The 25,368-nt window shown below is 36.1% G+C and overlaps 1 protein-coding gene across 5 annotated transcripts in view; it reads right to left on the bottom strand.

Annotated features, from left to right (window-relative positions):
- MARCHF1 (membrane associated ring-CH-type finger 1) overlaps positions 1 to 25,368 on the bottom strand; it is an 889,619-nt gene that overhangs the window by 313,650 nt on the left and 550,601 nt on the right. For all 5 annotated transcript variants that reach the window (XM_040471208.1, XM_040471222.1, XM_040471216.1 and 2 more), the window contains one exon: positions 8,318 to 8,466. In XM_040471208.1, the coding sequence (XP_040327142.1) occupies positions 8,318 to 8,428 (111 nt within the window). In that variant the 5' untranslated portion in view covers positions 8,429 to 8,466. The remainder of the gene's footprint in view (positions 1 to 8,317; positions 8,467 to 25,368) is intronic.

The raw sequence follows: 25,368 nt of genomic DNA, 5'->3' as shown, positions 1-25,368 counted from the left end.
CATAACTGGGTGTGAGAGTAGGAGCAACTCTAACCAAGGTTGTTGGGATAGATATGCTAAGACCCGAATGAAGAAGCTAGCCATGGAAAGATCTAGAAAAAGAAACTTTTAGGTGTATAATTTAGATCCATGAAGAATACATATATTTATGTATGAATACTCATACTCACCTCTTTAATTTACACAATAAACATAATCTCCCAATTACTAATTGATGAAGATTACTTTCGTCCTCAGTTTGATATGCTAACATCTGTGCATAAACAGTCAAGTTGGATCAAATTTTATGGTCAATAATCAAAAGGATGTAATTCTTCACCTCAAATTGGTCATTAGATATTATATATTAGTTTCAACACAACATACCCTAATCAGCTCAACCAATTCCACTGCTGAATGTTATGAATAGAAGGCACACAATTTAACACAAAAATTTTAACCTATTAGACTTGGATATGGCTATGCATAGCAAATGATATCCACTCTACCTCATCTTTACAAGTTTTGGAATAGAATAAGGAAAAAATGTTATACTCATCTATCTATAGCAAAAACTATACCTGACTTACTTTGTTTTCATCGAATTTTGCTCTTTTGTGATACTGTTTATTTAAATGGTGAGAACACTTGTAATTAAAGTTATACAAATTCTATGCATTTATTCATTTTCTGTATGATACCCAGGGGAAGTCAATATTCATCAATGATAAAGAATGGGATCCTTAATGAAAAAGTCTCAAGTTCAGGTGCTGATTTTTTTCTATATTACACAAATATCCAAGTGGTCTAGTTTAATATAAAACCAAGGAAATAACAGTAGAGCCTACGAGCAATAAGAATAACAAAAAGGTGATAATGATATGATTCTTCAACTAAAACATATAACGCATTTACATGCTTCTAAAAGAAGTAAAAATAAAAGTACAATATTCTCACTTCTGATTTTTCATGGGCCTAATAATTATGGAACTCTAACATTCAAAATAACTGTTCTATTTTGAAAATAAAAGATTATGACACAATGAAACATGAATGCCTTAAACTTAAACTATGTTTTATTAATAAACACTTACCACCGCGTAAGGAGGTACTTTCCCTAGGAGCTGCAACTTGATTTTTTAAATGTGTACTATCAGTAAGTTATGTCTTATTCTTAGAGAAGCTTTAGGGCAAATAGGAAAAATCTTAAGATTTATTTTATGTTATTATTTTTTATATGAAATTTTATATGAAATTTATTGTCAAATTGGTTTCCATACAACACCCAGTGTTCATCCCAACAGGTACCCTCTTCAATACCCATCACCCACCCTCCCCACCCTCCCACCCTCCATCAACCCTCAGTCTATTCTCAGTTTTTAAGAGTCTCTTATGGTTTGGCTCTCTCCCTCTCTAACTTTTTTTTTCCTTCCCCTCTCTCATGGTCTTCTGTTAAGTTTCTCATGATCCACATAAGAGTGAAAACACATGGTATCTGTGTGTCTCTGTATGACTTATTTCACTTAGCATAACACTCTCCAGTTCCATCCACGTTGCTACAAAAGGCCACATTTCATTCTTTCTCATTGCCAAGTAGTATATCATTGTGTATATAAACCACAGTTTCTTTATCCATTCGTCAGTTGATGGACATTTAGGCTCTTTCCATAATTTGGCTATTGTTGATAGTGCTGTTATAAACATTGGAGTACAAGTGCCCCTATGGTTTAAAATCAGACAGAAATCAGATTCACCATTTCTCCAGTCTTACTTGCTACTGAAAGCAATTATTTAGACTTTCTGAGTTCGAGTATTTTCACTTGGATACAATAGTATCCACTTCTCATAATGGGTGCGGTATATAAATATATAAATATATAAATATATATAAATATATATATATAAATATATATATAAATATAAATAATATAAATATATAAATAATCTAGAAATTAGAACAGCTGTGGCCTTATGATTTGGAGTGAATTACCTAAAACTCTTAAGAACATCTCCATATCATTACCTATTTGAATAATTAAATTTGTGTCATGTTCATCTCAGTATGGTTTTGAACTGTAATGAAACAATGCAAATAAAGACTGTTTTGGAAATTATAAAGTTTTATAGGCATATATCTTATTGCAAATCTTTTTTTTTTCATTTGAATGTCTATATCTGTATTACATACTTCTCCTTGAAAGCTTACTTATCTAGTCTCTCCTTTTTAGTCTATTCTAGAGTCGCACGCACCTCATCCTGGACCACGTACGCAGAAGGATGCAAAATGTGCCCTGAGCTGATGAATACATGTTTGGAAGTGGCAATTCACCTCATCAAACATATAAAGTCACACTTTGTTCTTCTTCTCTACCTAACGATAGTCCATTTATTGCCTCAAAGACTCATCGCTGATTAGACAAAAGTAATTTTCTTTGGAGTCATTGATGACTACCTAAAATGACACTTTTGATCTCCCTATTTTGACTTCCATAGACTTTTCTCAATTCTGTTCCTCATAAAATTGTTCCCTTTCTTATTTCTGATTATTATGATCTCCTCTGCCCTCATTTTAAAATGTAATATTGAAACTGATTTGATTCAGGATATTGCTTAAGGGTATAGTCGGTATTGGGTGTTTTGTTTTTATTTTTAATATGTAAACTGTTGTAACAAAATTAAAAGATAGATTTCTTCCCTACCTGTCATACAAGGGGCTCTCCCATCCTTTGGGTGCACTTGTGAAGAGAGTTGCTTGATAAGCATAATCTCTCAAACCTCTCAGTGTCTTTATTCAATTTGAAAGATTTAAGCTAAATAAATACATTCTGAATTTAAGACCAGGTAGCCTGGGGCGCCTGGGTGGCTCAGTGGGTTAAGTGTCTGACTTCAGCTCAGGTCATGATCTCACTGCTCCTGAGCTAAAGCCCCACATCAGGCTCTGTGCTGACAGCTTGGAGCCTGGAGCCTCCTTGGGATTCCGTGTCTCCTTCTCTCTCTGCCCCTCCCCCCACTTGTGCTCTGTCTCTCTCTGTCTCAAAAATAAATAAATTTAAAATTAAAAAAAAAATTTAAACCGGGTAGCCTGAATTGCCTTATAGCTTTTTAGAAAACTCTATTCTCTTCATTTAAGTCAGTTATTGACGACACAGTGGTGAAAATGGCTATACAATTGGCCGTATTTATACATCAGCACAGAACAGAGAATAACCCATCACATATAATCATGAGATTATAAAGAAGCTTTTTGTCTCTTTGATACACTCTAATGTATTATCTCATTTAAAGTCTTTGTGTTTAGCTAAGTGTATACAATTCAAATAGTGACATGATAGAGTGGCCCACCAGATTTAGACTGCTTGGATTGCTGGAATCCTAGTTTCACCAATATTGTCTATGTTACTTTGGGTAGGTTTTTAAATTTCTCTATGCCTCAGTTTCCTCATCCATAAAATAAGGATAACTATTATACCCACCTCATCAGATTCCTGTGAGTATTAAAAATGGGAATATGTGTAAAATACTTAGAAACTTCTGGACACTTAATAATCAGCCATCTTCTTCTGCCTCCTCCTCCTCCTCATCTTAATTACCATCATCTTTAGATGGGGTATGATTTGTACAGGAAAGCCTCAGCTACTCTGGATGACAGCAGAGGAGTAAAAAGTATGGGTATACAAAATGGAAATGTAGGACAAAACTGCTACCTCTCAAAGAAATGCATTTGTGGTAGAGGCTGGATGAATGCTCTCCATTTCCTTATCCTAGTAGTATAGGAAGACTATATTTCCCATCATTCTGACAGATATACTAGGGTATGTCATTGATTTCCAGCCAAGGGCATCAGAGTGGAAGTGATACATATCACTTCTAAACCAAACCATATATTTTCATGGTCACCCACTCATATTCTTTCCCATATCTGATAAACTCAGATGTCCTTTATTTAAGATAGTAGCCCCAAGAGGTGGAAGGAGCAGGGGTCCCTGCATTCACTGCTGTAGAGTCAAACATCCTTTATCAGAATGAGTCATGAGCAACAGAAAACGCTGTCATGCTAAGCCTTTGAAAATTCTGAGTTTATTTGGTTCAAGATCCTATTCTTGTTTTTTTATACTGATTACTAAGCTAATACCACTCAGCTCTAAATCAATTCTTCTCTATTCCACTTTAAGATGCTGGAGCTAGGGGCTTTCAAACCAGATTTCTCCTTTGACATTACCTCTTGGTCAAGTTCTGCCAATACTAGGGTTAATGAAAACTAGAAGACAGGGAGAGAAAATGGATTAACTTCTTGCTTACCCTGTTTCTGCTAGTGTCATCTCAGCAATGACTTTTTAAGTCACTTTTTAAGTGGAAGGTGGGTCCAGTCTTTACGTTTTCTTCATACTCCTGGAACTATTCATATTACACCATCCCCCCTTCCTCCCACTTAAATATGTAAGGACTGAGAAGAACATCTCCTTCATGGTCTAGGTCTAAGACCCTCAGAGCCTCTCCCCTAAGCTCAAGTTCCCTGCATCAGTTGAGAAGCATTCCTCCTCCAAGTCTGAGGGGCAGTTCTGAGGGACCTCTCCTTCAACCTCTTAGGTTCCAGTAACTTCTGCCTCCTCCCACTGTTAGCTCTCTGTGTGGGTGTTTGTAACTTCTTGCAATTACTAAACATGTATACCTGTTTTGTTTTGTTTTGTTTTTTACTTTTTCAGTCTTTCAAGAGATGATTAAATAAATGTTCATATTACATTCTTTGTTAGAATTACTGTTGTCTATTTTCCTTACTGCGCCCCAACTGTTACAATTATTCAAATATAGGAATTGGTAGCCAAAGCCTGTGCTACCATAACAAAAACCTAAAATATCTGGCTTAGGTGTTAGGCAATGGGTGGTGAGGAAATCAATTTCAAAAGTAGGAAGCCATCTATCTATATGATGTTTTGGCAAAACTCTTGGCAAAAGAGCTATTTTTTTAAATTGAATCAACTTGAGAGGCTGACAGTGGGCCTGCTGGGCTGGCAGCACTCTAAACAGACTGAAAAACAAAACTTAATAATGTATGTTAATGATTATTGGCTACATTCAGCAAAGTGTTATAAAAATCTCAGGAACTAGCGTAAAAGCAGATCTGTTTTGGAAGGCCTATTGGATGAAATGTCTGGCTTCTTCTAAACCCTAAATGATGGGATATATGACATTGATGTAAGTGTTGAGTAACAAAGATGCAGTAAAAATTTACATTTGTATAAAGTCACTCCAGGCAAATATGAGATTTAGAGCTGACACCGAATAAAACATCTCAGTTGAATAAAGTATCTCTGTACAAAGATCAGGTTAAGGATGTAATCCTCCAGCCTAATTTTCTTTTTTTTTTTTTTTATAAAATTTTTTTTTTCAACGTTTATTTATTTTTGGGACAGAGAGAGAGACAGAGCATGAACGGGGGAGGAGCAGAGAGAGAGGGAGACACAGAATCGGAAACAGGCTCCAGGCTCTGAGCCATCAGCCCAGAGCCTGACGCGGGGCTCGAACTCCCGGACCGCGAGATCGTGACCTGGCTGAAGTCGGACGCTTAACCGACTGCGCCACCCAGGCGCCCCTCCAGCCTAATTTTCAAGACAATATCATCTTGAGAGAGAGACATGTGAGAAGAGAAAGTCAAGGGCATCCAAGAAAGAACTTCCTTAGACACATGGACTATCAGGGAGCAAAGAGATCAGAATCCTATAAAGCTTTCTGAAAACTGTAGTTTCAAAATACCATGATACCAGAAATATGAACCTTAAAATATTTAAGACTTAAAACAACTCTTGCTCCCATAATTTTCCCAAAAAAGGAAAAAAATATTTTAAGGCTATATAACCCTAAATAGGCAATTTAAATGTGGACAAAGAGAATAAAAGAAAATGAAGACCTTCTCAGAAAGCACATCTAGAGGCCAGAGAGAACCACGAACAAAGAAGATCTTCCATGGAGCAGGGTGAAAGCCTATTCAAGGATCCTCCCTGATCTCTATGTTAGGGAGACTTTATAATGTTTGTGCAGCAGGATTTCACCTCTGATTTCCATGTATTTCTGATTCTTTCTTTTTTCAAGCATGAATATTACTGTTGTTTTCCTCTTCCTACTCATCTCCTATACATTGAGTATATATGTATGTTGGGAGCTGTTTGTAAAATACAGATAACTGATTCATAGGTGATTCACCATCATTATCATTCTATGAGGACAATAAATAACCAGTGATCATGGACTTGAGCTGAAACTAGTGACTGCAATATTTTTGTTATTTCTCTTGGAAAATAATAATCCTTTTTCATGAGGGAGTGGAAACATGACATGAATATTTGGCAACCAGAAGGAAGGTCTATGGAAGTGATGGCCTAGGTGCTCCCTAATTACATCTGCTCTACCTCGTCATGTAGCTTCCTAACATTTACCAGCTTCTTTTGCAGTTCAGATGGGGTCATAAGACTACGTTTGGTCAATGGAAGGATATGCACACATTCAAGGCTGCACAGTGGCCCCCACAGTGTCTTCCTTTTCCTTGGGGACCTAAGAAGCCATGTGCTTAAGGAGGCAGCATCAAAAGATAAAAGGAGCACGTATCTCTAAATCATCATTTGACAATGAAGGAGAGCTGCCAACATACATTGGCTATGACATAAGAAAGGCATCGTTTATTTTTCTATGCTAAGAAACCAAAACGTTGAAATTAGGTTACAGTGGCTAGAGGTTATCCACCTAATACAGCATTACATTTTTAAATATTAATTACTGGATTTATTAAATTGGTAACATGACTTTTCTTTCTACTAACAGTATCTGGATGGGAAGAAAATGTCATCAAGAAAGTGAGGCAGCATGGTGTAGTGGAAAAATCCTTGTCTTGAGAATCTTGGCTACTAGCAATCTTTTTTTTTTTTTTTTTTAAATCATTTACTAGCTAAGTGACACTGGAAAAGTCAATTAATTTCCCCACAGTCCACATGTGGAAAATTAAGCTAATATTGGGTTACCCAATAATAGGAGAAATCCAGGCCAAAAGTTTTACCTAGGATTTTTATGGTTTTTATCTATGGTTCTATGAAATACAAATTAAGGACTAAAACCATTCTAATAAAAGCACAGAAGTACTTTTTTTTTTTAATTTTTAGCTTTTACATGCCTGACAAGTCCAGCTTTATATATAAATATTGTGTAACACATGTTTAGATGGTGTTAACTCATGCCAAGAAGTTTTACTGAAAATAATAATTTACCAGAGATTGTGTTAGAGTAAGATAAAACAGTACAGATGATAATTTCAAAAAATCTATTTCCCAGGACTTTGACCATCTAATTGTGTTGCATACATTTCTTCATACGCTTGGCCCTCTCCTCACAATCTAAGATGATGAAACTTAAGCGGGATTACGCTTCTATGTTTTGTCAACTGAATACCTATTTCTTCACATGGTTTCTCCTGATATTCACTCAGTAATGTTTGCTCAGGATCATTATTTCTACTTAAAATAACAGAAATTATCAAATAACTCAAGGGCAAAATATAAACCTAAAATCTTTGCTCACATTTAATTATATGTTCATCAACTAATAAGTCAGGCTAATGAAAGACATTCATGTCCATATAAAATGGCAAAACAACTATTAAAATATATCTAACACGTCAATTTGAAACTTAGAGACTGAATGGTATTTGTCCTCTTTAAATTAAAATGAAGAATGTTGCAGCCAAATCGAAACAAAGAATGCATAAAACCCCTTTTGCTAATGAGTTCTTCTTTCTCAATCACTGGAAAATAATGGCTAGCTAAAGCTGAGTGTTTGAATTTAAAGCAGAAAACAAAAAATCAAAGGTTATATTATTGATTCACTTTTCAAATTATTTTTGCAATTCTTTAATTCACAATTTTATATAAAATTATAATATTAATCCCTTTTTCAGACATTTTTAGAATATGTAGGAAAACACAGAAGGAACGATTCTGAGTTTTCACTACTTTTGGGTAACTCTGTACTTGGTTTCCTCCACTGATTTCATTACACAGTATAGAATGCAAGATATGAACTTTAAATAACTCTTTAAGATTACTAACACAATGGAGGGGCAATGCCCAAGGAAAAACAACGAAAAAGAACTTGTTTAATCTGAATGAAGCTCCAACAGTATATGACATTAGATATTTTTTATTAATATAAATTACACTGAATCTATATGAACAATGTAATGCAAACACTATAGTAAACAAATATAACGTTTACTTAAAAACTTATTCCTTTCTACATTTCCTTATCATTCCATTTACATACAAGCCATTTTGAGGAAAAATAACTTTCAACTCACCAATGTGGAGGTTTGTGAGGCATCAGCCAAATCCCCTGAGATCTCAGGTGTTCGCGTGTTGTTTGGGATTCTGTGAGGGTTACGGGCTATCGCTTCACACCAGCCCAGCATTTTCTCCTTCCTCTTATCCCTTTTCAATTTCTGAAATTCTGAAAATAATTTACATTCCCTGAAACAGGTCACTTATTTTGGTTGTCTTCTTTTGGAAAATGTACTTAATTGAAATTAAATAAGCGTTTTAATGATGTATTAATGGAGACATTTTATTTTAATCAGAGGTTACGAGGAGGAAAAGAAGAATATGCTGATTATTAATAATATCCCAAGACATAAGGCAATGAAAACAGCACATTATCTATTCAAAGAGCCTAACATCTTTTATACCCCAATTTGTGACACTTCTAGACGGTGGGAGTTCCTTGCATCAGGTTCTAAGAGTTATTTTCAAAGATTAGTTTATAACACAAGTTCTTACCTTGGGAGCCAAAAACATTTCCAGTTCCTATATATCTACACATTTCAATGACATCTAAAATTAGGCATAGCTTTTCGGCTGTGCCCTACAGATGCAAAATAAATTGAACACAGGTCAGTGATAAAGATTTCTCATTCTGGCAGTGGCATGATTATCTCCCTCATAAAGTTCTGCCAACTGAAGAAGGAGAAATTTTAGTGCAAGCATGGTAAAGGCAGTGTATGACATCCATCACCAGTATAGTCTATTCAAAAATAATAATTTAACAAATTTCCTTACTGTATCCTGAGTAAAAATATCCCACAACTCTTTCTAGATTTCCAGAATTTTCTATTTGGGGAGGTTTTTGTTTTTGTTTTTTTGTCTCTGAAAAAGTATTATCAACAATGACTTTTATGTAATGGAGAAAACATTGTTTCCCTTGTAAAGTTTTACAGCCTACTTTTCCACTCCACCACACTCAGTAATTAGAAATAGTTTATTGCAGGTCTTTAGTTAAATGCATTACACTGTCAATTAAATATCAAAAATAATGTGGAGTAATTATTTTTCACAGCATCCAAAGCAATTAGCAATCTGGTGGTTTATAACATTTCAGAGATTCAAAATAGCACATTTCATAGCACTAAGAAAAGTAACATAAAGAAAGGTTGCACTAACGGATTGATGAGTTATTACTCTAAATGACAAAATACTCAAGTTAAATGGATCTGAACAATGTAGATAGGGATTTTATTTAAAACAAACAAACAAACAAACAAACAAACAAACAAACTTCAGGGGGACAGTTCAAGATGGCAGCCTAGGAAGACCCTGGACTCACCTCCCTCCATGCACACATCAAATCTACAGCCACGTATAGAAAAACTTTCTCTGAAAAAAATGTGAAAACCACCTGACCAGCTCCTCCACAACAAAGGACAAAAAGCATATTGAGATGAGTAAGAGATTCAGATATATGGTCTTACCCAAACCCTGCCCCCCAGTGCAGAGACCCACAAGCAGGAACGATCTCACAAATAAGAAGCATATCCCTGAAAAGCAAGGGTTAAGAGTCCCACATCGTGTTACTCAACCATTGGGACCTCCACCAGAGATGTAAACCCCCAAAAGTCTGGCTGTGAAAACCAAACAGTCTTATATCCAGGAGATCCAAACAGCCATAGGAAACAGAGACTTCAAACTTATTTTTTTTTTCAACATTTATTTATTTTTGGGACAGAGAGAGACAGAGCATGAACGGGGGAGGGGCAGAGAGAGAGGGAGACACAGAATCGGAAACCGGCTCCAGGCTCTGAGCCATCAGCCCAGAGCCCGACGCGGGGCTCGAACTCACAGACCGCGAGATCGTGACCTGGCTGAAGTCGGACGCTTAACCAACTGCGCCACCCAGGCGCCCCGAGACTTCAAACTTAAAGGGCTTGCACAGGCTTGCTTGCCCTGGAGCCCAGCACCAAAGCAGTAGGTTGAAAAGTAGTTACACAATGCATGAAGAAGATTCACTGGCTAATCTTAAAGCATCTCTGGAGGGTCAGAGGCATGTTGGAACTCGCTCCAGGAACAGAGGTGCTGGTGGGTGACATTTTTGCACTCTCTTTCTACGTTGCCATCACCGCCTACAATGACCCAGTGTTTCCCCTCAACCCAAACTGCTAAACCCAGCAGGTGGAGGTGTTCCAGCCTGGTACTTCCCCATAGCCCAGGCTTGCTAGACCCAAAGGGCACGCATGCCCTGGCCTGGGGCTCCCCCATGGCCCCACCAAAGGCAACAGGTATATGCAGTTTTCTCAGGGCATGCCACTTGAATACCAGGTTCTGGTGGCCATGGGGGCTTGTGTTTCCAGCCTCCATGGGACTGAAAGAATCAAAGACACTTTTGGGCAGGCTATCACCCCAAGGCACTGAAATATTTGCCATTTTTCTGTGACTACTTCTTGAATACATGGAGAAATAGCTGTTTTGCTTAATATACAGAAACAGAGAGAGTCAAGCAAAGTGAGAAAATAGAGGACTAAGTTCCAAATAAATGAACAAAGTAAAACCTGAGAGAAAAGCCAATGAAATGGAGCAATTTTCCTAGTAACATCATCAAAGTAATGGTTATGAAGATACTCACCAATATTGAGAAGAATGGATGGAAGGAATAAGAAATTTAACAAGGAGATAAAAAATATAAGAAAGTACCAAAAAGAAGTCACAGACCTGAATGATATAATAACCAAACTGAAAAATACACTAGAGGGGTTCAGCTGCAGACTAGTTCTGCAGAAGAAAAGATCAGTGACCTGGAAGACAAGGCAATGGAACTCACCCAAACAGAGCACAAAAAGGAAAAAAAAAAAGTTCAAAAAGCGAAGACAGCTTAAAGGACCCATGGAACAACATTAAGCAAAACATTTGCTTTGTAGGGGCCACAGAAAAAATTAAAAATACCTTAAAACAAATAAAAATAAAAATTCAACATGCCATAATCTATGGAATGCAGCATAAGCAGTTCTAAGAGAGAGGTTCAGGCCTACCTCAAGAAACATGAAAAATATGAAATAAACAATTGAACTTTATACTTAAAGGAATGAGAAAAAGAGGAACAAACAATGCCCAAAGTTAGAAGAATGAAAGAAATAATAAAGACTAGAGCAATAATACATGAGATAAAGACAAAAAAAAAAAAAAGACAACAGAAAAAATCAATGAAACTGAGAACTGGTTATTTAAAAAGAAAAACAAAATTGATAAACGTTAGCCAGATTCACTAAGAAAAAAATGGGGAGGGAGCTCATATAAGTAAAACCATAAATGAAAGAGAAGTTACAACTGAACTCAAAGAAATACAAAAGATCCTAAGAGACTACTATGCAAAATTATATGCCAACAAATTGGATGATCTAGAAGAAATGGATATAGCCTTAAAAACACAATCTTCTAAGACTAAATGATAAACAAATAGAAAGTCTGAAGAGAACAATTACCAGCAAGGAGATTAAATCAAAACCTCCCCTCAAACAAAAGTCCAGGACCAGATGGCCTCACTGGTAAATTCTACCAAACCTTCAAAGAATATTTAATACCTATCCATTTAAAACTCTCCCCAAAAACTGAAGAGGAGGGAATCCTTCCAAACTCATTTCACAAGGTCAGCATCGCCCTGATACCAAACTGGAGAAGGACACTAAGAGAAAAAAAAAAAAAAAAAAAGATATACCAAATATCCCTGATGAACACAGATGCAAAATTTCTCAACAAAGCATCAGCAAATCAAATGCAACAATACATTAACAGGAGCAAATACCATGATCAAATGGGAGTTGTCCAGAGATGAAAGTATGGTTCGACATCTGCAAATCAATCAACATGATACAACACATTAACAAAATGAAGGATAAGAAGCATATATTATTATCTCAATAGATGCAGAAAAAGAATTTGAGAAAATTCAACATCTATGTTTGATAAAAACTCAAAAGCCTCCTCTCAGCAAAGTATGTATATAGGAAATATACCTCAACATAATAAAGGATATATGACAAGCTCACAGCTAACATCATACTCAGTAGAAAACGTTTTAGCTTTTCCCCCAAATCAGGAACACCACAAGGATGTCCATTCCTACAATTTGTATTCAACATAGCATTGAAAATCCTAGCCAGAGAAATTAGGTAAGAAAAAGAAATAAAAGACATCCAAATTGGAAAGAAAGAAGTAAAACCGTCATTATTTATGGATGAGGTGATTTTATATATAGAAAAACCTACAGACTGAACCAAAAGTGTTAGAATAATCAAATTCAGTGAAGTTGTAATCTACAAAGTCAATATACAAAAAGCTATTGTTTTATCCACTTATAACAAACTATCAAAAAGAGAAATTAAGAAAACTATCTCATTTACAACTGCATCCAATGGAATACAATACCTCAGAATAAATTTAACCAAGGGTGTTAAAGACATTTGCACTGAAAACTATGAGACAGTGATGAAAGAAACTGAAAAAGACACAAATAAATGTAAAGATATTCCATGCTCATGGATTGGGAGAATTAATATTGTTAAAATGTCCATGCTACCCAAAGAAATCTATAGATCCAATGTAATTAACCTCTATCAAAATTCCAATGGCATTTTTCATAGAAATAGAACAAATAATCCTAAAATTAGTATGGAGCCACAAAAGATTTCAAACAGCCAAAACAATCTTGAGAAAAAAACAACAAAGCTGGAGGCAACACGTTCCTTGTTTTCAAACTTTATCACAAAGCTACAGTGATCAAACAGCACAGTATTGGCCTAAAACAGAAACATAAATCAATGGAACAGAATAAAGAGCCCAGAAATAAACTCATGCATATACAGCCAATTAATTTATGGTGAACGAGATGCGAATATATAATGGAGAAAGGACATTCTTTAAAATAAATGTTGGGGCGCCTGGGTGGCGCAGTCGGTTAAGCGTCCGACTTCAGCCAGGTCACGATCTCGCGGTCCGTGAGTTCGAGCCCCGCGTCAGGCTCTGGGCTGATGGCTCAGAGCCTGGAGCCTGTTTCCGATTCTGTGTCTCCCTCTCTCTCTGCCCCTCCCCCGTTCATGCGCTGTCTCTCTCTGTCCCAAAAATAAATAAACGTTGAAAAAAAAATTAAAATAAATGTTGATGGGAAAACTCACAGTCACATAATTAAAAAAATGAAATGGGACCACTATCTTATATCATACACAAAAATTAACTCAAAATAGATTAAAGGATTGAATGTAAGACCTGAAAACACAGAACTCCTAGAAGAAAACACAGGCAGTAAGCTCATGACATCACTTTAGGTGGTATGTTTTTGAATCTGACTTCAAAGCCAATGGCAACAGAAGCAAAAACAAGTAAGTGGACCACATCAAAATAAAAAGCTGCACAGTGAAGGAAACCATCACCAAAATAAAAAGGCAACCCAATGAATGGGAGAAGATATTTGCAAATCATATATACTATTATAATGGGGTTAATATCCAAAATATATAAATAACTCATATAACTCAACAACAACAACAACAACAACAACAACAACAACAACAACAAAATGATTAAAAAATAAACAGAGGATCCGAATAGACCTTTCTCCCGAAAAGACATACAAATGGCCAACAGGCACATGAAAACAACTCATGCTGTCCTCATGTTTTCATGAATGATGTTCAACAACATTAATCATCTGGGAAACGCAAATCAAAACCACAATGAGATCACCTCACACCTGTCAAATGGCTATTGTCAAAAAGATAAGAAATAAGAAGTGTTGGTGAGGATGTGGAGAAAAGGGCTCTTGTGCTCCGTGGTAGGAAGGTACAATGGTGCAGCTACTATTAAAACAGTATGGCAGTTAAAATAGAACTACCATAGGAACTAACAATTCTATTTCTGAGTATCTTAAGAAAATGAAAACACTAATTTGAAAAGATATGGAAACAACCAAAGTGCCCATCAACAGATAAATGGATAAAGAAGATGTGGTATATATAGTGGAATACTACTGAGACATTAAAAAATGAAATGTTGACACTTGTGACAATATGAAAGGACTCTGAGGGCATTACACTAAGTGAAATAAGTCAAAGACAAATATTGTGTCATTTCACTTAAATGTGAAATATGAAAAAAAAAAAACAAAACAAATGAACAAAAGCAAAACAAAACAAAACTCATAAATGCAGAGAACAGATTAGTGGTTGCTGAGGGGAGGGGAGCTGAGGGATGGATAAAAAGAAAGTCAGAAGGTACAAGCTTCTAATCATAAAGTAAGTAAGTCATGGAGATGTAATGTACAGCAAGATGAATATAGTTAATAACATTGCATAGTATGTAACTTTATACGGTGAGAGGGGAAACTAGATTTGTGGTCATTTCACATTATATACATATATCAAATCATCCCGTTGTACAGCAGAAACTAATATAATAGTGTATGTCAATATACCTCAATAAAAAAACTTTCATATAAATTTAGTTTAAGATACTCATTGGAATGGATTTCTTAACAAGACTATTGTTCTGAGTGAATCATTCATTTGAGATACAGGGAAATGGTGAGGGAGCTTGAAAACAATTGCTTGGGTGAGCAACAAATTATTAATGTTCAACCTTTCAACTGCTTGAGGTTTTATTGAAAATTCTTATCTGTGTTCTATAAAATCTGCATATCCGACTAATACACACTCCACAGAAGGTAAATATTTCCACATTCCCAGTACACAGTATCTTGGTTACTCATCAGCTTTTAATTACATTTCTTGAAGTGTGCTAAGAGTAAATGAAAATAAGTATCTTTATTCAAAGGCAAGGAGTGAAATGATACATAATGACCAAAACAGTTTAATCAAGTGTAAACAAATGTTCTACTTGTAAGTCATTTGCTTTTTTTTTTTTTTAAATTAACTCTATAATTAAATATCACTTTAGTACTCATAATAAAATGCTGAATTCATGCATGAACAAAAAGCATAATAAAGTGGCCCACAAAATCATGGTATCATCAGTACCCATTCTGGGATATGTTTTTAAAGGTAGCCAACTTCTTATTTCCCATTCAGCTTTTGAGATTAAATAAGGCTGTTTAATTCCATTGGCAGCATGCTTTATTGGTGGTAGTGGTATAGCTACGTTCCTTCCTATTCAGTCAACATGAATCCGTAAGTGTTTACTGAACCCCCTACTCTTTGGTAGGTACTGAAGTAGGCATGGAAGAGCCATATTTTCATGTTTTGTTTAAGTTGGACTCAGTGCATACAGAGAATTTTAATTTCTGAAAGTAACTAGGATCTTTCAGACTCTCTAATTTTTAGATTTGTAAACTTATTTGCTCAATTCCCAGGTGACTGCCTGCTCCTCTTGATCTCAGATGTCTGTCTTTCCTGAAGCTAGCTCTCGCAAATCATCTCTTAGAACGGTTTTGCTGAACTGCTATCAACAAATCATCATGGCAAGAGCTACTAAATTTTGGCCAAACTTGCTGACGTAGCATAACAAAATGCATTCTAATATTCTTTTGCATGTGACAATTATTCTCTTAATTCTAGAATGACTAAGCAGGCTAAGTAACTCAACAAATTAAAATACATACTGTTTTTATCTAAATAATGTGTTTGTAATAATAATGGAATATTCACCATGGACACTTCACTCTCAGTGTGGGAAAGAAGGGAAAGAAATGGTACATGGCTAGGGCCTGGAAGATGACAAAGCTCATAATTTAATTCGAACATATGCACAGGAATACGTATAATGAAAACTGAAATGTGTAAAATGATAAGAACAATCCGACTCCATAGCTTCACTTTAGCCTTTTATTACATGAATAAAGAATATATGAAAATATAACAAGGGTCTATGATGGTTACATTACTACCGTGGACACTCACATCATACTATAAGGCAGGAATTTTGTCTAATGACTCACTCTATATAATAAACATCTACTGACCTTACCAGCTACTTTAGAATCAAAGAATTCTATCTGAAAGAAACCAAAGTTTAAATGGCCAAACTTTGAAAGCAGCATGGGTATAGGAAAATTGAAAAAGAGAGGATGGGCGAAAAAAGGAGAGATCCATTGCCTCATTACATCAATTCTAGTGAATAAGATACTGTGATGGTTGTTCAAAACAGTATCTTTTCTGTTTTCACAGAACCCTCAGACTTACGTCTCATTTTAAAGACATCATTTTTGCATCACTGATGATAAAGCGGAAATTCCAGAGACAGGTTAGGTGATTTGAGATAACTGAAGGGTTAATAATGTTGACTGCTGAGCCTCTGCAGACCAACATTCTTCCTACACAGGTCAGGAGTACTTATACTCTTAGGTGTAAGAATGTACTGTCAGTCAGAAGGGTAGGCAGCTTATGAGCATTTATAATTAACCCTAAAGCACTTTAAGCTGTAAGTATCATTAGTAATATATCAGAATAGGAAAGTGGTCATTAAGCATTCATGTTAATTGCTATCTAACCATTAAACCAAGCTAATGTGAGACGCAGCAATGAGAAACTTATATAATGATCAGAGGAAATTAAGATTTAACTAAGCTTAATTTTAATATGCTACTTCAAGCAGATATTTAATTTAATAAATAGGAGCACAGTGCACTCTCTGTGAACTAAACTGACAACAAATTAAAAATATGAAGAAAAGGGGCGCCTGGGTGGCGCAGTCGGTTAAGCGTCCGACTTCAGCCAGGTCACGATCTCGCGGTCCGTGAGCTCGAGCCCCGCCTCAGGCTCTGGGCTGATGGCTCGGAGCCTGGAGCCTGTTTCTGATTCTGTGTCTCCCTCTCTCTCTGCTCCTCCCCCGTTCATGCTCTGTCTCTCTCTGTCCCAAAAATAAATAAAAAACGTTGAAAAAAAATTTAAAAAAAATAAAAATATGAAGAAAAAAATGCAAGGCTATTGGGTATATCTCATGGAGAATAATTTGCTTTTAATTCAGGAAACACTAAATACTTCCTTTGTGCCAGACACTATGCTTGGAAGTATCAGTACAGAGATTAAAGAGATCCAGAGCTTAGAGCTAGTAGGGGAATGTGACAAATAAAGTAGCTTCTGATAGCAGTGCAATGAGTACTATGAAAATTTTGAGAGAAGACACTTGGCTTAGTATCAGCTCAAGGAAAAGGTCAATTTTAGATGACTTTCCAAAGAATATAAAATTATAAACAGTTTATGTGACAATTAAAATTATGACTATTCCAAAGGTTTGTACCACTACTAGCTGTGTTGTGCAACTCCGGGAGGCTCATTCACATCGTAATCTGTGTAAATGGTTGCTGTACTTCCAAGGATGCTTTTCGCATAAAACGCCATGTGAATGGTGCTCCTGGAGCCATGCAACCTGGCAGAGACACAGCCCTGCTCATCTCTTCCAGTGAAGCTTATAACATTTACCTTATTGCATCCCAAGCCTAACATAATTCAATCTTCCCAACAGAGAAAAATGCAGTTGTGTGCCTCTACCTTGCTTTTTTACCTTCTCAACCATTTCCTTTCTACAAGTTGCCAACCATATCATAGCCAGTACAGTTAAGGGCTCAGCCAAATGCTCCCCCTCTTCACCACATACATATAACTGAGAAAGCTCTCCCCCCACACCACCATAAAGACAACCATACTCAAATTTGGGACTTGAGCATAGTCCTTCTGAGGATCTGAAAGCACTTTCCCTTTGAAAATCTTAGAGCTTTTGCTACACATTTCTTTACCTAAGTGTCAGTAAGAAATACAAAAACTAAACATTTTAACACTTTCTGCCCACAAATAATAATGAAGTCAATCTCCATTATTAAAGTAACAACTTGCAAGTAAGTGAAGAAAGGGGGCAGGTGGAAATATGCTTCCCTTCCTCATTGGACTGCGATGTCTCTGAGAATTCATGTTTGGTCCTTAGAAGGGTGTGTGTGTGTGTGTTCCAAGAGTACTCCTTAAATACTTAGAAAACTATAAATTGCACACCAGCGGCTGCCCCAGAACCCTGTATGAATGTTCTCAACACACAACCATAAATTGTTCTTGAAGACTTGGAGTATAAAAGACCATCAAAGACTGCCTGCTGAGGATGAAGTTTGGAAGTCTTTAGACCAGACTTCAGAGAAGATAGCTACATTTGTTAAGTTTATTGATATGAAATTGTTAGAGTAGGTAGTTACTTAGGTTCTCACAGGACAACTGGAGGCCAGCAATGAGGAAGTCCTGGCCAGCTCTCAGGACAGTTGGAGGCATGCCCCGATGGTGCTCCACAAGTAGCTGGATCAAACTGGACAGGCCTGAGATAGTGGTGCCATGACAGGAAAGCCCTGACCAAATTAGGAAGAAAAAGCACAAAATCTTGCTTCCCTGCCCCAAGTAATGAATATTCCATCCTCTCATTAACAACTGCCCATAAACGACAGAAACCCAAACCCAACGGACGCAGCTCTCTCTTGCGCTCCCCCACACTCACATTTTGAGAGTGTACTCTCGCTTCAATAAACTTTCTTGCCTGGGTAGCTCATCTATTGTATTGTGTGTACATCTTTGAATTATTTTTCATGACAAGACCCAACATCCTTCAGCAATATCTTTGGAATGGGCTTGGTCAAGGCCCCAGTGCCTGGGGTCTCCCCAGCTCACCCAGCAACAGAATGAAGATTTCTCATGAGGTCTTTCTGACTTCTATGACTTGGATGTGAGGTTTCTCAAATGGAGAGAGGTTCATAGATGTACTGTAGGATATGTAACTCCAACTGACATACAGTCCAGTAAATAATTGTTACCAATAAAATGAACGAGATAAAGAAGAACTCTCCTTCTCTGAATAAAGTTAGGCAATGGAAACATTATAAGATGGCTCACAGCAAAGGTTTAAATTCTTAAGTGGTTTTTGTTTGAACTATAGAAAGGATATTTAGTATACAGTTTTCTTTTTAACAATTCTCCCTCTACCTTGCAATTACTTTTAGAAGCATCAACCTTTCTGTGATGTCTTATAAGTTACTGTAGCCTTGTGAGGAGGCGGGTGGAGAATAAAGAAATGGTACAATAAAAGGAAGTGGGGTTCCCATTGCATCCTTTGTTGAGGCAGTGCACAGACAGTTTTCTGAAGACACAGTTTTGGTAGCAATATGAACTATAATACTAAAGACTGTCAGAAACAGGAGGAAGAGGTAGCTTTCAGGTAGGCACTTTGGGAAAACTTCAGGAACAGTGATTCCTCCAGTGTTAATAGACTAGTGGCAGTGGCCCAGCAGATGGAGGGAAAGTCACACACAAAATGCCCAACCAGAGATGGAGAAGTTGTTCTTTAGTGACAGCTAAAAAGTGTCTTCATGAAATTGATTATGCTACACTTAACATTCAGCACATAGGTTGGGCAATATTTCAGATATAAAAAAATGAAGCGTGAGGGACTTCCACTTTAAATTCTGACATGTAGAGAGTTTGGAAATCATCATTCCCATCCCTACAATAAGATAAAGCTGAACAAACTAGAAATCAATTATTTTTCTTGGAACCATCGGAGAATGAGATTATAAAACAAACCTCCACCCAAAAACATGGAGAGACAAGTGAAAATAGAGAATCATGGCCAATTTTAGAATACATAAAGAGAAGCTACTGAAACCATAAACTAGTGGTAACAGACAAAAATTCTGATGTATTATTGGAGGCATAGTGTGGGCTAGCTTAAGAATGAGAACTTCCTGGAGGCTGCAATCTTAGTGAGGGCCCCGTACTTTGCTGGGGTTTACCACCAGGAAATGTATCTAGATATCATGATAACTAGCTCAGAAAGATACCACTAGCAGGGAAAAGGGAAGAGGAACCATTGTGAAATGTCCCTAGAACACTTCTATAATGAAGACCTATTTTCCAGGAAAAATATCTTAGCAGAGTCCTATTAACCTAACCTACCTGAATAAAGGGCATTTATCCCACTCCAAGCCTTTCTAGCTTTTCTGCCTCACCTAAGGTAGGGAGGGAAGCTAAGAAACACTTGTTAAGGCCACAGCCCAGGAACACAAGCCATTAAAAGACTTGGATTTAATCATAAAATTATAGCACAATTTCTCATCTATGATAGTACCTTCCTATCATACCAGCAGGCACTCAGGACAATCATAGTTGATTATAGCTGAAAAACCTGGATGCAAGCTCTCTCTGAGGAGGAGAACTTAGGGAGGCTCAAAGTTAATGGGACAGACAAACACAAGGACACAAGGAAAATCTATAGCATCTGATAGCTACAGCTATAACAAACATTAAATGCAGCCCAATTTCTAGCCAGGATAACAGAAATTCACATTAAAGGTACCTTTATTTCAGTTTATATTACCTGATACATCATATATGACTTTCAACAAAAAATGAGAAAGCATACTAAAATCAAGAAAAAACAGTCTGAAGACACATAAAGAGCATCAGAACCAGAGTCAGATGTGATGCAAATACTGGAATTATCAGATAGAGAATTTATGATATCTATAATTAATATATTAAGGGCTATAATTGAAAAAAGGAGACAACATGCAAGAACAGATGGGTAACATAAGCAGAGAGATGAGAACCCTAAGAAAACATCAAATGTAAAAGCTAGAAATCAAAACACTCTAACAGAAATAAAAAATGCTTTGATGGGCTCATCAGTAGACTGAACATGACCAAGTATCAATGAATTTTCAGACAGAACAACAGAAGCTTCCTAGGAAATGCAAAGAGAGCAAAGAATTAAAAAAAATAAAAGCAGAGCATCCAAGAATTATGGGATTACTTGAAAAGATGAAACATATGCATAACTGGAATACCAAAAGGAGAAAAAAGAGGTAACAAAGTAGAAGAAATATTGGTAAGAGGCAAAGTTAACATACAAAAGTCAATCACTTTCCCATATACCAGTATGCCTATATTCCATCAACGAACAATTGAAATGTGAAATTAAAAAAAGGAATATCATTTACAACAGCACCAAAAAAAGAAATATTTAGATATAAGTCAAACAAAATAGCTACAGGATCTATATGGAAAGCTACAATATTTTGATTTTGAAAATCAGAGAAAATCTAAATTAATGCAGACATATTCTGTGTTCATGGATATAGGAAGATTCAAGATTGTTAAGACATCAATTCATCCTAACTAGAGCTATGGATTCAGCACAATCCCATCAAAATCCCATTAAGCTATTCTGTAGATATTGCCAAAATTATTCTGAAATTTATGTAGAAAGTCAAAATACCTAGAACAGCCAACACAACAGTGAAGAACAAACCTGCAGGACTCAGCTTTCAAAATTTAATATCACATTACATGAATCAATTTACGGTGGTATTGACAAAAAAGCAAAACAACAACAACACATAAAACGATGGAGCAGAATAGAAAGTCCAAAAATAGACTCACAATTACAGTCAACTCATTTTTGAAAAAGAGCAAAGGTAATTCAATGGAGAAAATATAATCTTTTCAATGAATGATTCTGGAAACCTGGACATCCACATGTAAAAAATAAAATCTATATACAGAACCTTCCACCTTCCAATAAAAGTAACTCAAAATAAATCACAGACATAACTGCAAAACTATAAAAGTTCTGAAAGAAAACAAAGGAGAAAATGTAGGTAACTTTGGGTTCAGCAATAAAGTATTAGCTACAACACTAAAATCATGATCTGTTTAAGAAAAACACTGATGACAGAATTTATTAAAATTATAAGTTTCTACTCTGTGGAAGGTTCTTAAGAGAAGAAAAAGTCAGGTCACAGACTTGGAGAAAATATTTAAAAATTGTACATCAGATAAGGAACGTGTATCTAAAACATGCAAAGAGCTCTTAAAACTCAACAATAAGAAAACAAACAACCAAGTAAAAATATGACAACCTGAACAGACACCTCACCAAGAGGATATACAGATGGCAAGTAAGCGTATGAAGGATGCTCACCATCATTGTCATTAGGGAATTGCAAATCAAAACAATAAGATACTGCTATACATCTGTTAGAATGGCTCAAACCCAACAAACTGAAAACACCAAATGGTAGCACAAATGCAAAACAAAAGGAACTCTCATACATTCCTGGTGGGAATGCAAACAGAACAGCCGCTTTGGAAGACAACTTGGTAATTTCTTACAAAGGTAAGCATAGCTTTACCATACAATCCAGCAAGTGCACCTGTAGCTATTTACCAAACTGATTTAAGAACTTCTGTTTCCACAAAAACCTGTGCATAAATGTTTATGGTAGCTTTATTCATAATTGCTAGAGAAAAAGAGAGAAGCCAATATATCCTTCAATGGGTGAATAGATAAGCAGACTGTGCTACATCCTTATAATGGTGTATTAGAAATAAAGAGAAATGTGCTATTAAATGATAAAAAGACATGAAGGAATCTTAAATGTATAATGCTATGTTAAATAAGCCAGTTTGAAAAGGGCTACTTTCTGTATGATTCCAATTATATAACATTCTGGAAAGGGCAAAACCATATCAATAGTAACATGACCAGCGATAGGGCAGTAAAACTATTCTGTATGATACTATAAGAGTGGATACATTAGACTATACATTTGTGAACATCTACAGAACTTCAAAGCATAAAGCATGAATCTTGAAATGTATGCCAATTAACCCATATCATTTAATAGGCTTAGGGATCTCAAGATGGAAATGAAAAACACAATCCAAGTATATGATAAACATGAAACCATTGCTCTGAAGAAAGTGAGAGAAAACGTGCTGACCTAAGTGACTTTAGAAATGAGTTAAGTCTGTAAGATTGAAGAAAAAATATTGTGCAAAAGCATGCACTGTGCTCCAGTTCATAAAACTGTTCTCCATGGATGGATGAGATCACAATTATGATACCGTTATACATACTGAAACTGAACAATTAAGTAAGTGCTGGCAGATAATGGGGGCCAGGTTACTCAGCATTCATGTGGGAGGTTATAGATAAGCAAGAGAAGGCACATGCCACATGACATTAGAGATGGAGCCATCAGTAGGATTCAAGTTGGACACATCAGTATGAATTCATGTTTAGCATATATAGACACATAGGATTGCATATAGAAATATTATGGGTATGTGTATATACATGCATTAGTGTACAATGCTTCGGGAAAGAAGGTCTAGAATAATGACACTCCAATAGCAGTGAATACACCTAGTGCCCAGTTTGGTTTCTAATACTATTTTCCGATAAAAGGAACCAGGGCTGCTTAGACAAACGGCTGATTCCAGGATTGGGGCAGGAAATATACAAGATGAGCCTGCAGCAACATGTAGTGCCAAAAAGTAAGGAAATAATGAAACACAAAACAAAACAAACAAAACAAACACAATTATGGGTGTATGTCCAAAGAAACTCCAAAGTAACTCCAGAGTAACTCCCAAAGCCCAAAGCTGGAACTATCTGAGAAGAAAATAAAGTGGTATCAGATTGTCACCTAAAGCATGAGATAAATATCCATGAGTTCATACTGATATCAATAAATGATTGGAGAAATAAATGGGGGACAGACAAACTTTCAAGAATAATTGTAAATAATTGATGCAGCTAGACCACCCTCACAGGCTGAGGAAGAACATAACTCCCGACACTCACTACAGACTCTACATAATAACTTCCTTCCAAAGAGAACAATATGGAGAGACGGAAAAGAAGAGTTAACTTTATAGTAGAAACACCTGACAAACCCCACGTCAGCTGGGTTATTCAGGTCAATACCAACAGGGAAAAGGCATGTCAATATTATATACCCTTTTAAGATACAATGAAAATGGCACTTTACCCTTGGGGTTTTCCTCCCTAAAACCCATAATCCTAGTCCAACAATCAGAAAAACTATCAGAAAAATCTCAATTGAGGAAAATTCTATATAATACCTGACCAATAATCCTCAAAACTGTCAAGATGCTCAAACAAGGCAAATCTGAGAAATTGTCACAGCCAAGAGGGACCTAAGGAGACATGAGGATAAAATGTGATGTATCCCGAATGGGATGCTGGAAGAATGACATTAAGTAAAAATGAAGGAAACCTAAATAAAGTACAGACTTTAGTTAATTTTAATGTATTAGTATTGGTGCATTAATTGCGACAAATATATCATACTAATGCAAGATATTAATAACAGAAGAAACTGGGTAGAGAGTATATGGGAACTCTGTATTATGCTCACAATTTTTCTGTAAATCTAAAACTATTATAAAAATTAAAAAAAAAAACCCTTATTTTAAAAACTGAAATGTGGAGTCTACTTTTCAGGTCTGTGAAAACTATATTTCAAAATGCAGTTCTAATCAATAGCCAGTTGAAAAGTACATATATACAAACACTAATGATGAAATTACTCTAACAAGTTGTTCTAAATTATATGGTTCAGGCACTTATTACAGGGAAATGTTGTAGATAAAGTTTGAAATTTTGACTGGAGTTATTTTCACTTTCTTAGGAGAAATAAATAAATAACTAAGGGATGTCAGCAGAAGAATGTGGATTAGTTGTGTAAGATTAAAAAGGGGCCCAATAGATTTTACTAAAAGTTCCAAACAAAATAATCTCCACTGGATGGAAAATAGGCTAATTTCCACTCCCATTTCTCTTAGGAATGAGAGAATTCAGTGAAAGAGTGAAATTCATAGGATTTAATGCAATGCTTTTGAAGAATACATTTTGCTATATGCACCAGACAGGTTTGCTTCCACAAGAATTCTGTTTACTGGGGGCAGGACAGTGTGAGTGTGCAATAAGGCAAAAAAAAAAAAAATCAAGAAAAATGATTTCTTAAGCAGCTTCTAAACACACTTAAAGGTGTTTTAATAAAATGTAGGTTTTCAACTTTTTCCAACGTGGAATGTCTTTTATCACAAAAAGTTTCGGTAAGTCAGTGACTTAAGAGTAAGTACATTTTAGGGGCACCTGGGTGGCTCAGTCGGATAAGCGTCTGACTTCAGCTCAGGTCATGATCTCACCGTCTGTGAGTTCGAGCCCTACGTCGGGCTCTGTGCTAACAGCTGGGAGCCTGGAGCCTGCTTCCGATTCTTGGTCTCCCTTTCTCTCTGCCCCT

The sequence above is a fragment of the Herpailurus yagouaroundi genome, unplaced genomic scaffold (assembly GCF_014898765.1).
Source record: "Herpailurus yagouaroundi ecotype Mexico unplaced genomic scaffold, PumYag 28, whole genome shotgun sequence".
Taxonomy (NCBI): Eukaryota; Metazoa; Chordata; class Mammalia; order Carnivora; family Felidae; genus Herpailurus; species Herpailurus yagouaroundi.
The sequence above is the reverse complement of the archived record's forward strand: the minus strand, read 5'-3'. Positions and strand labels throughout refer to the sequence as shown.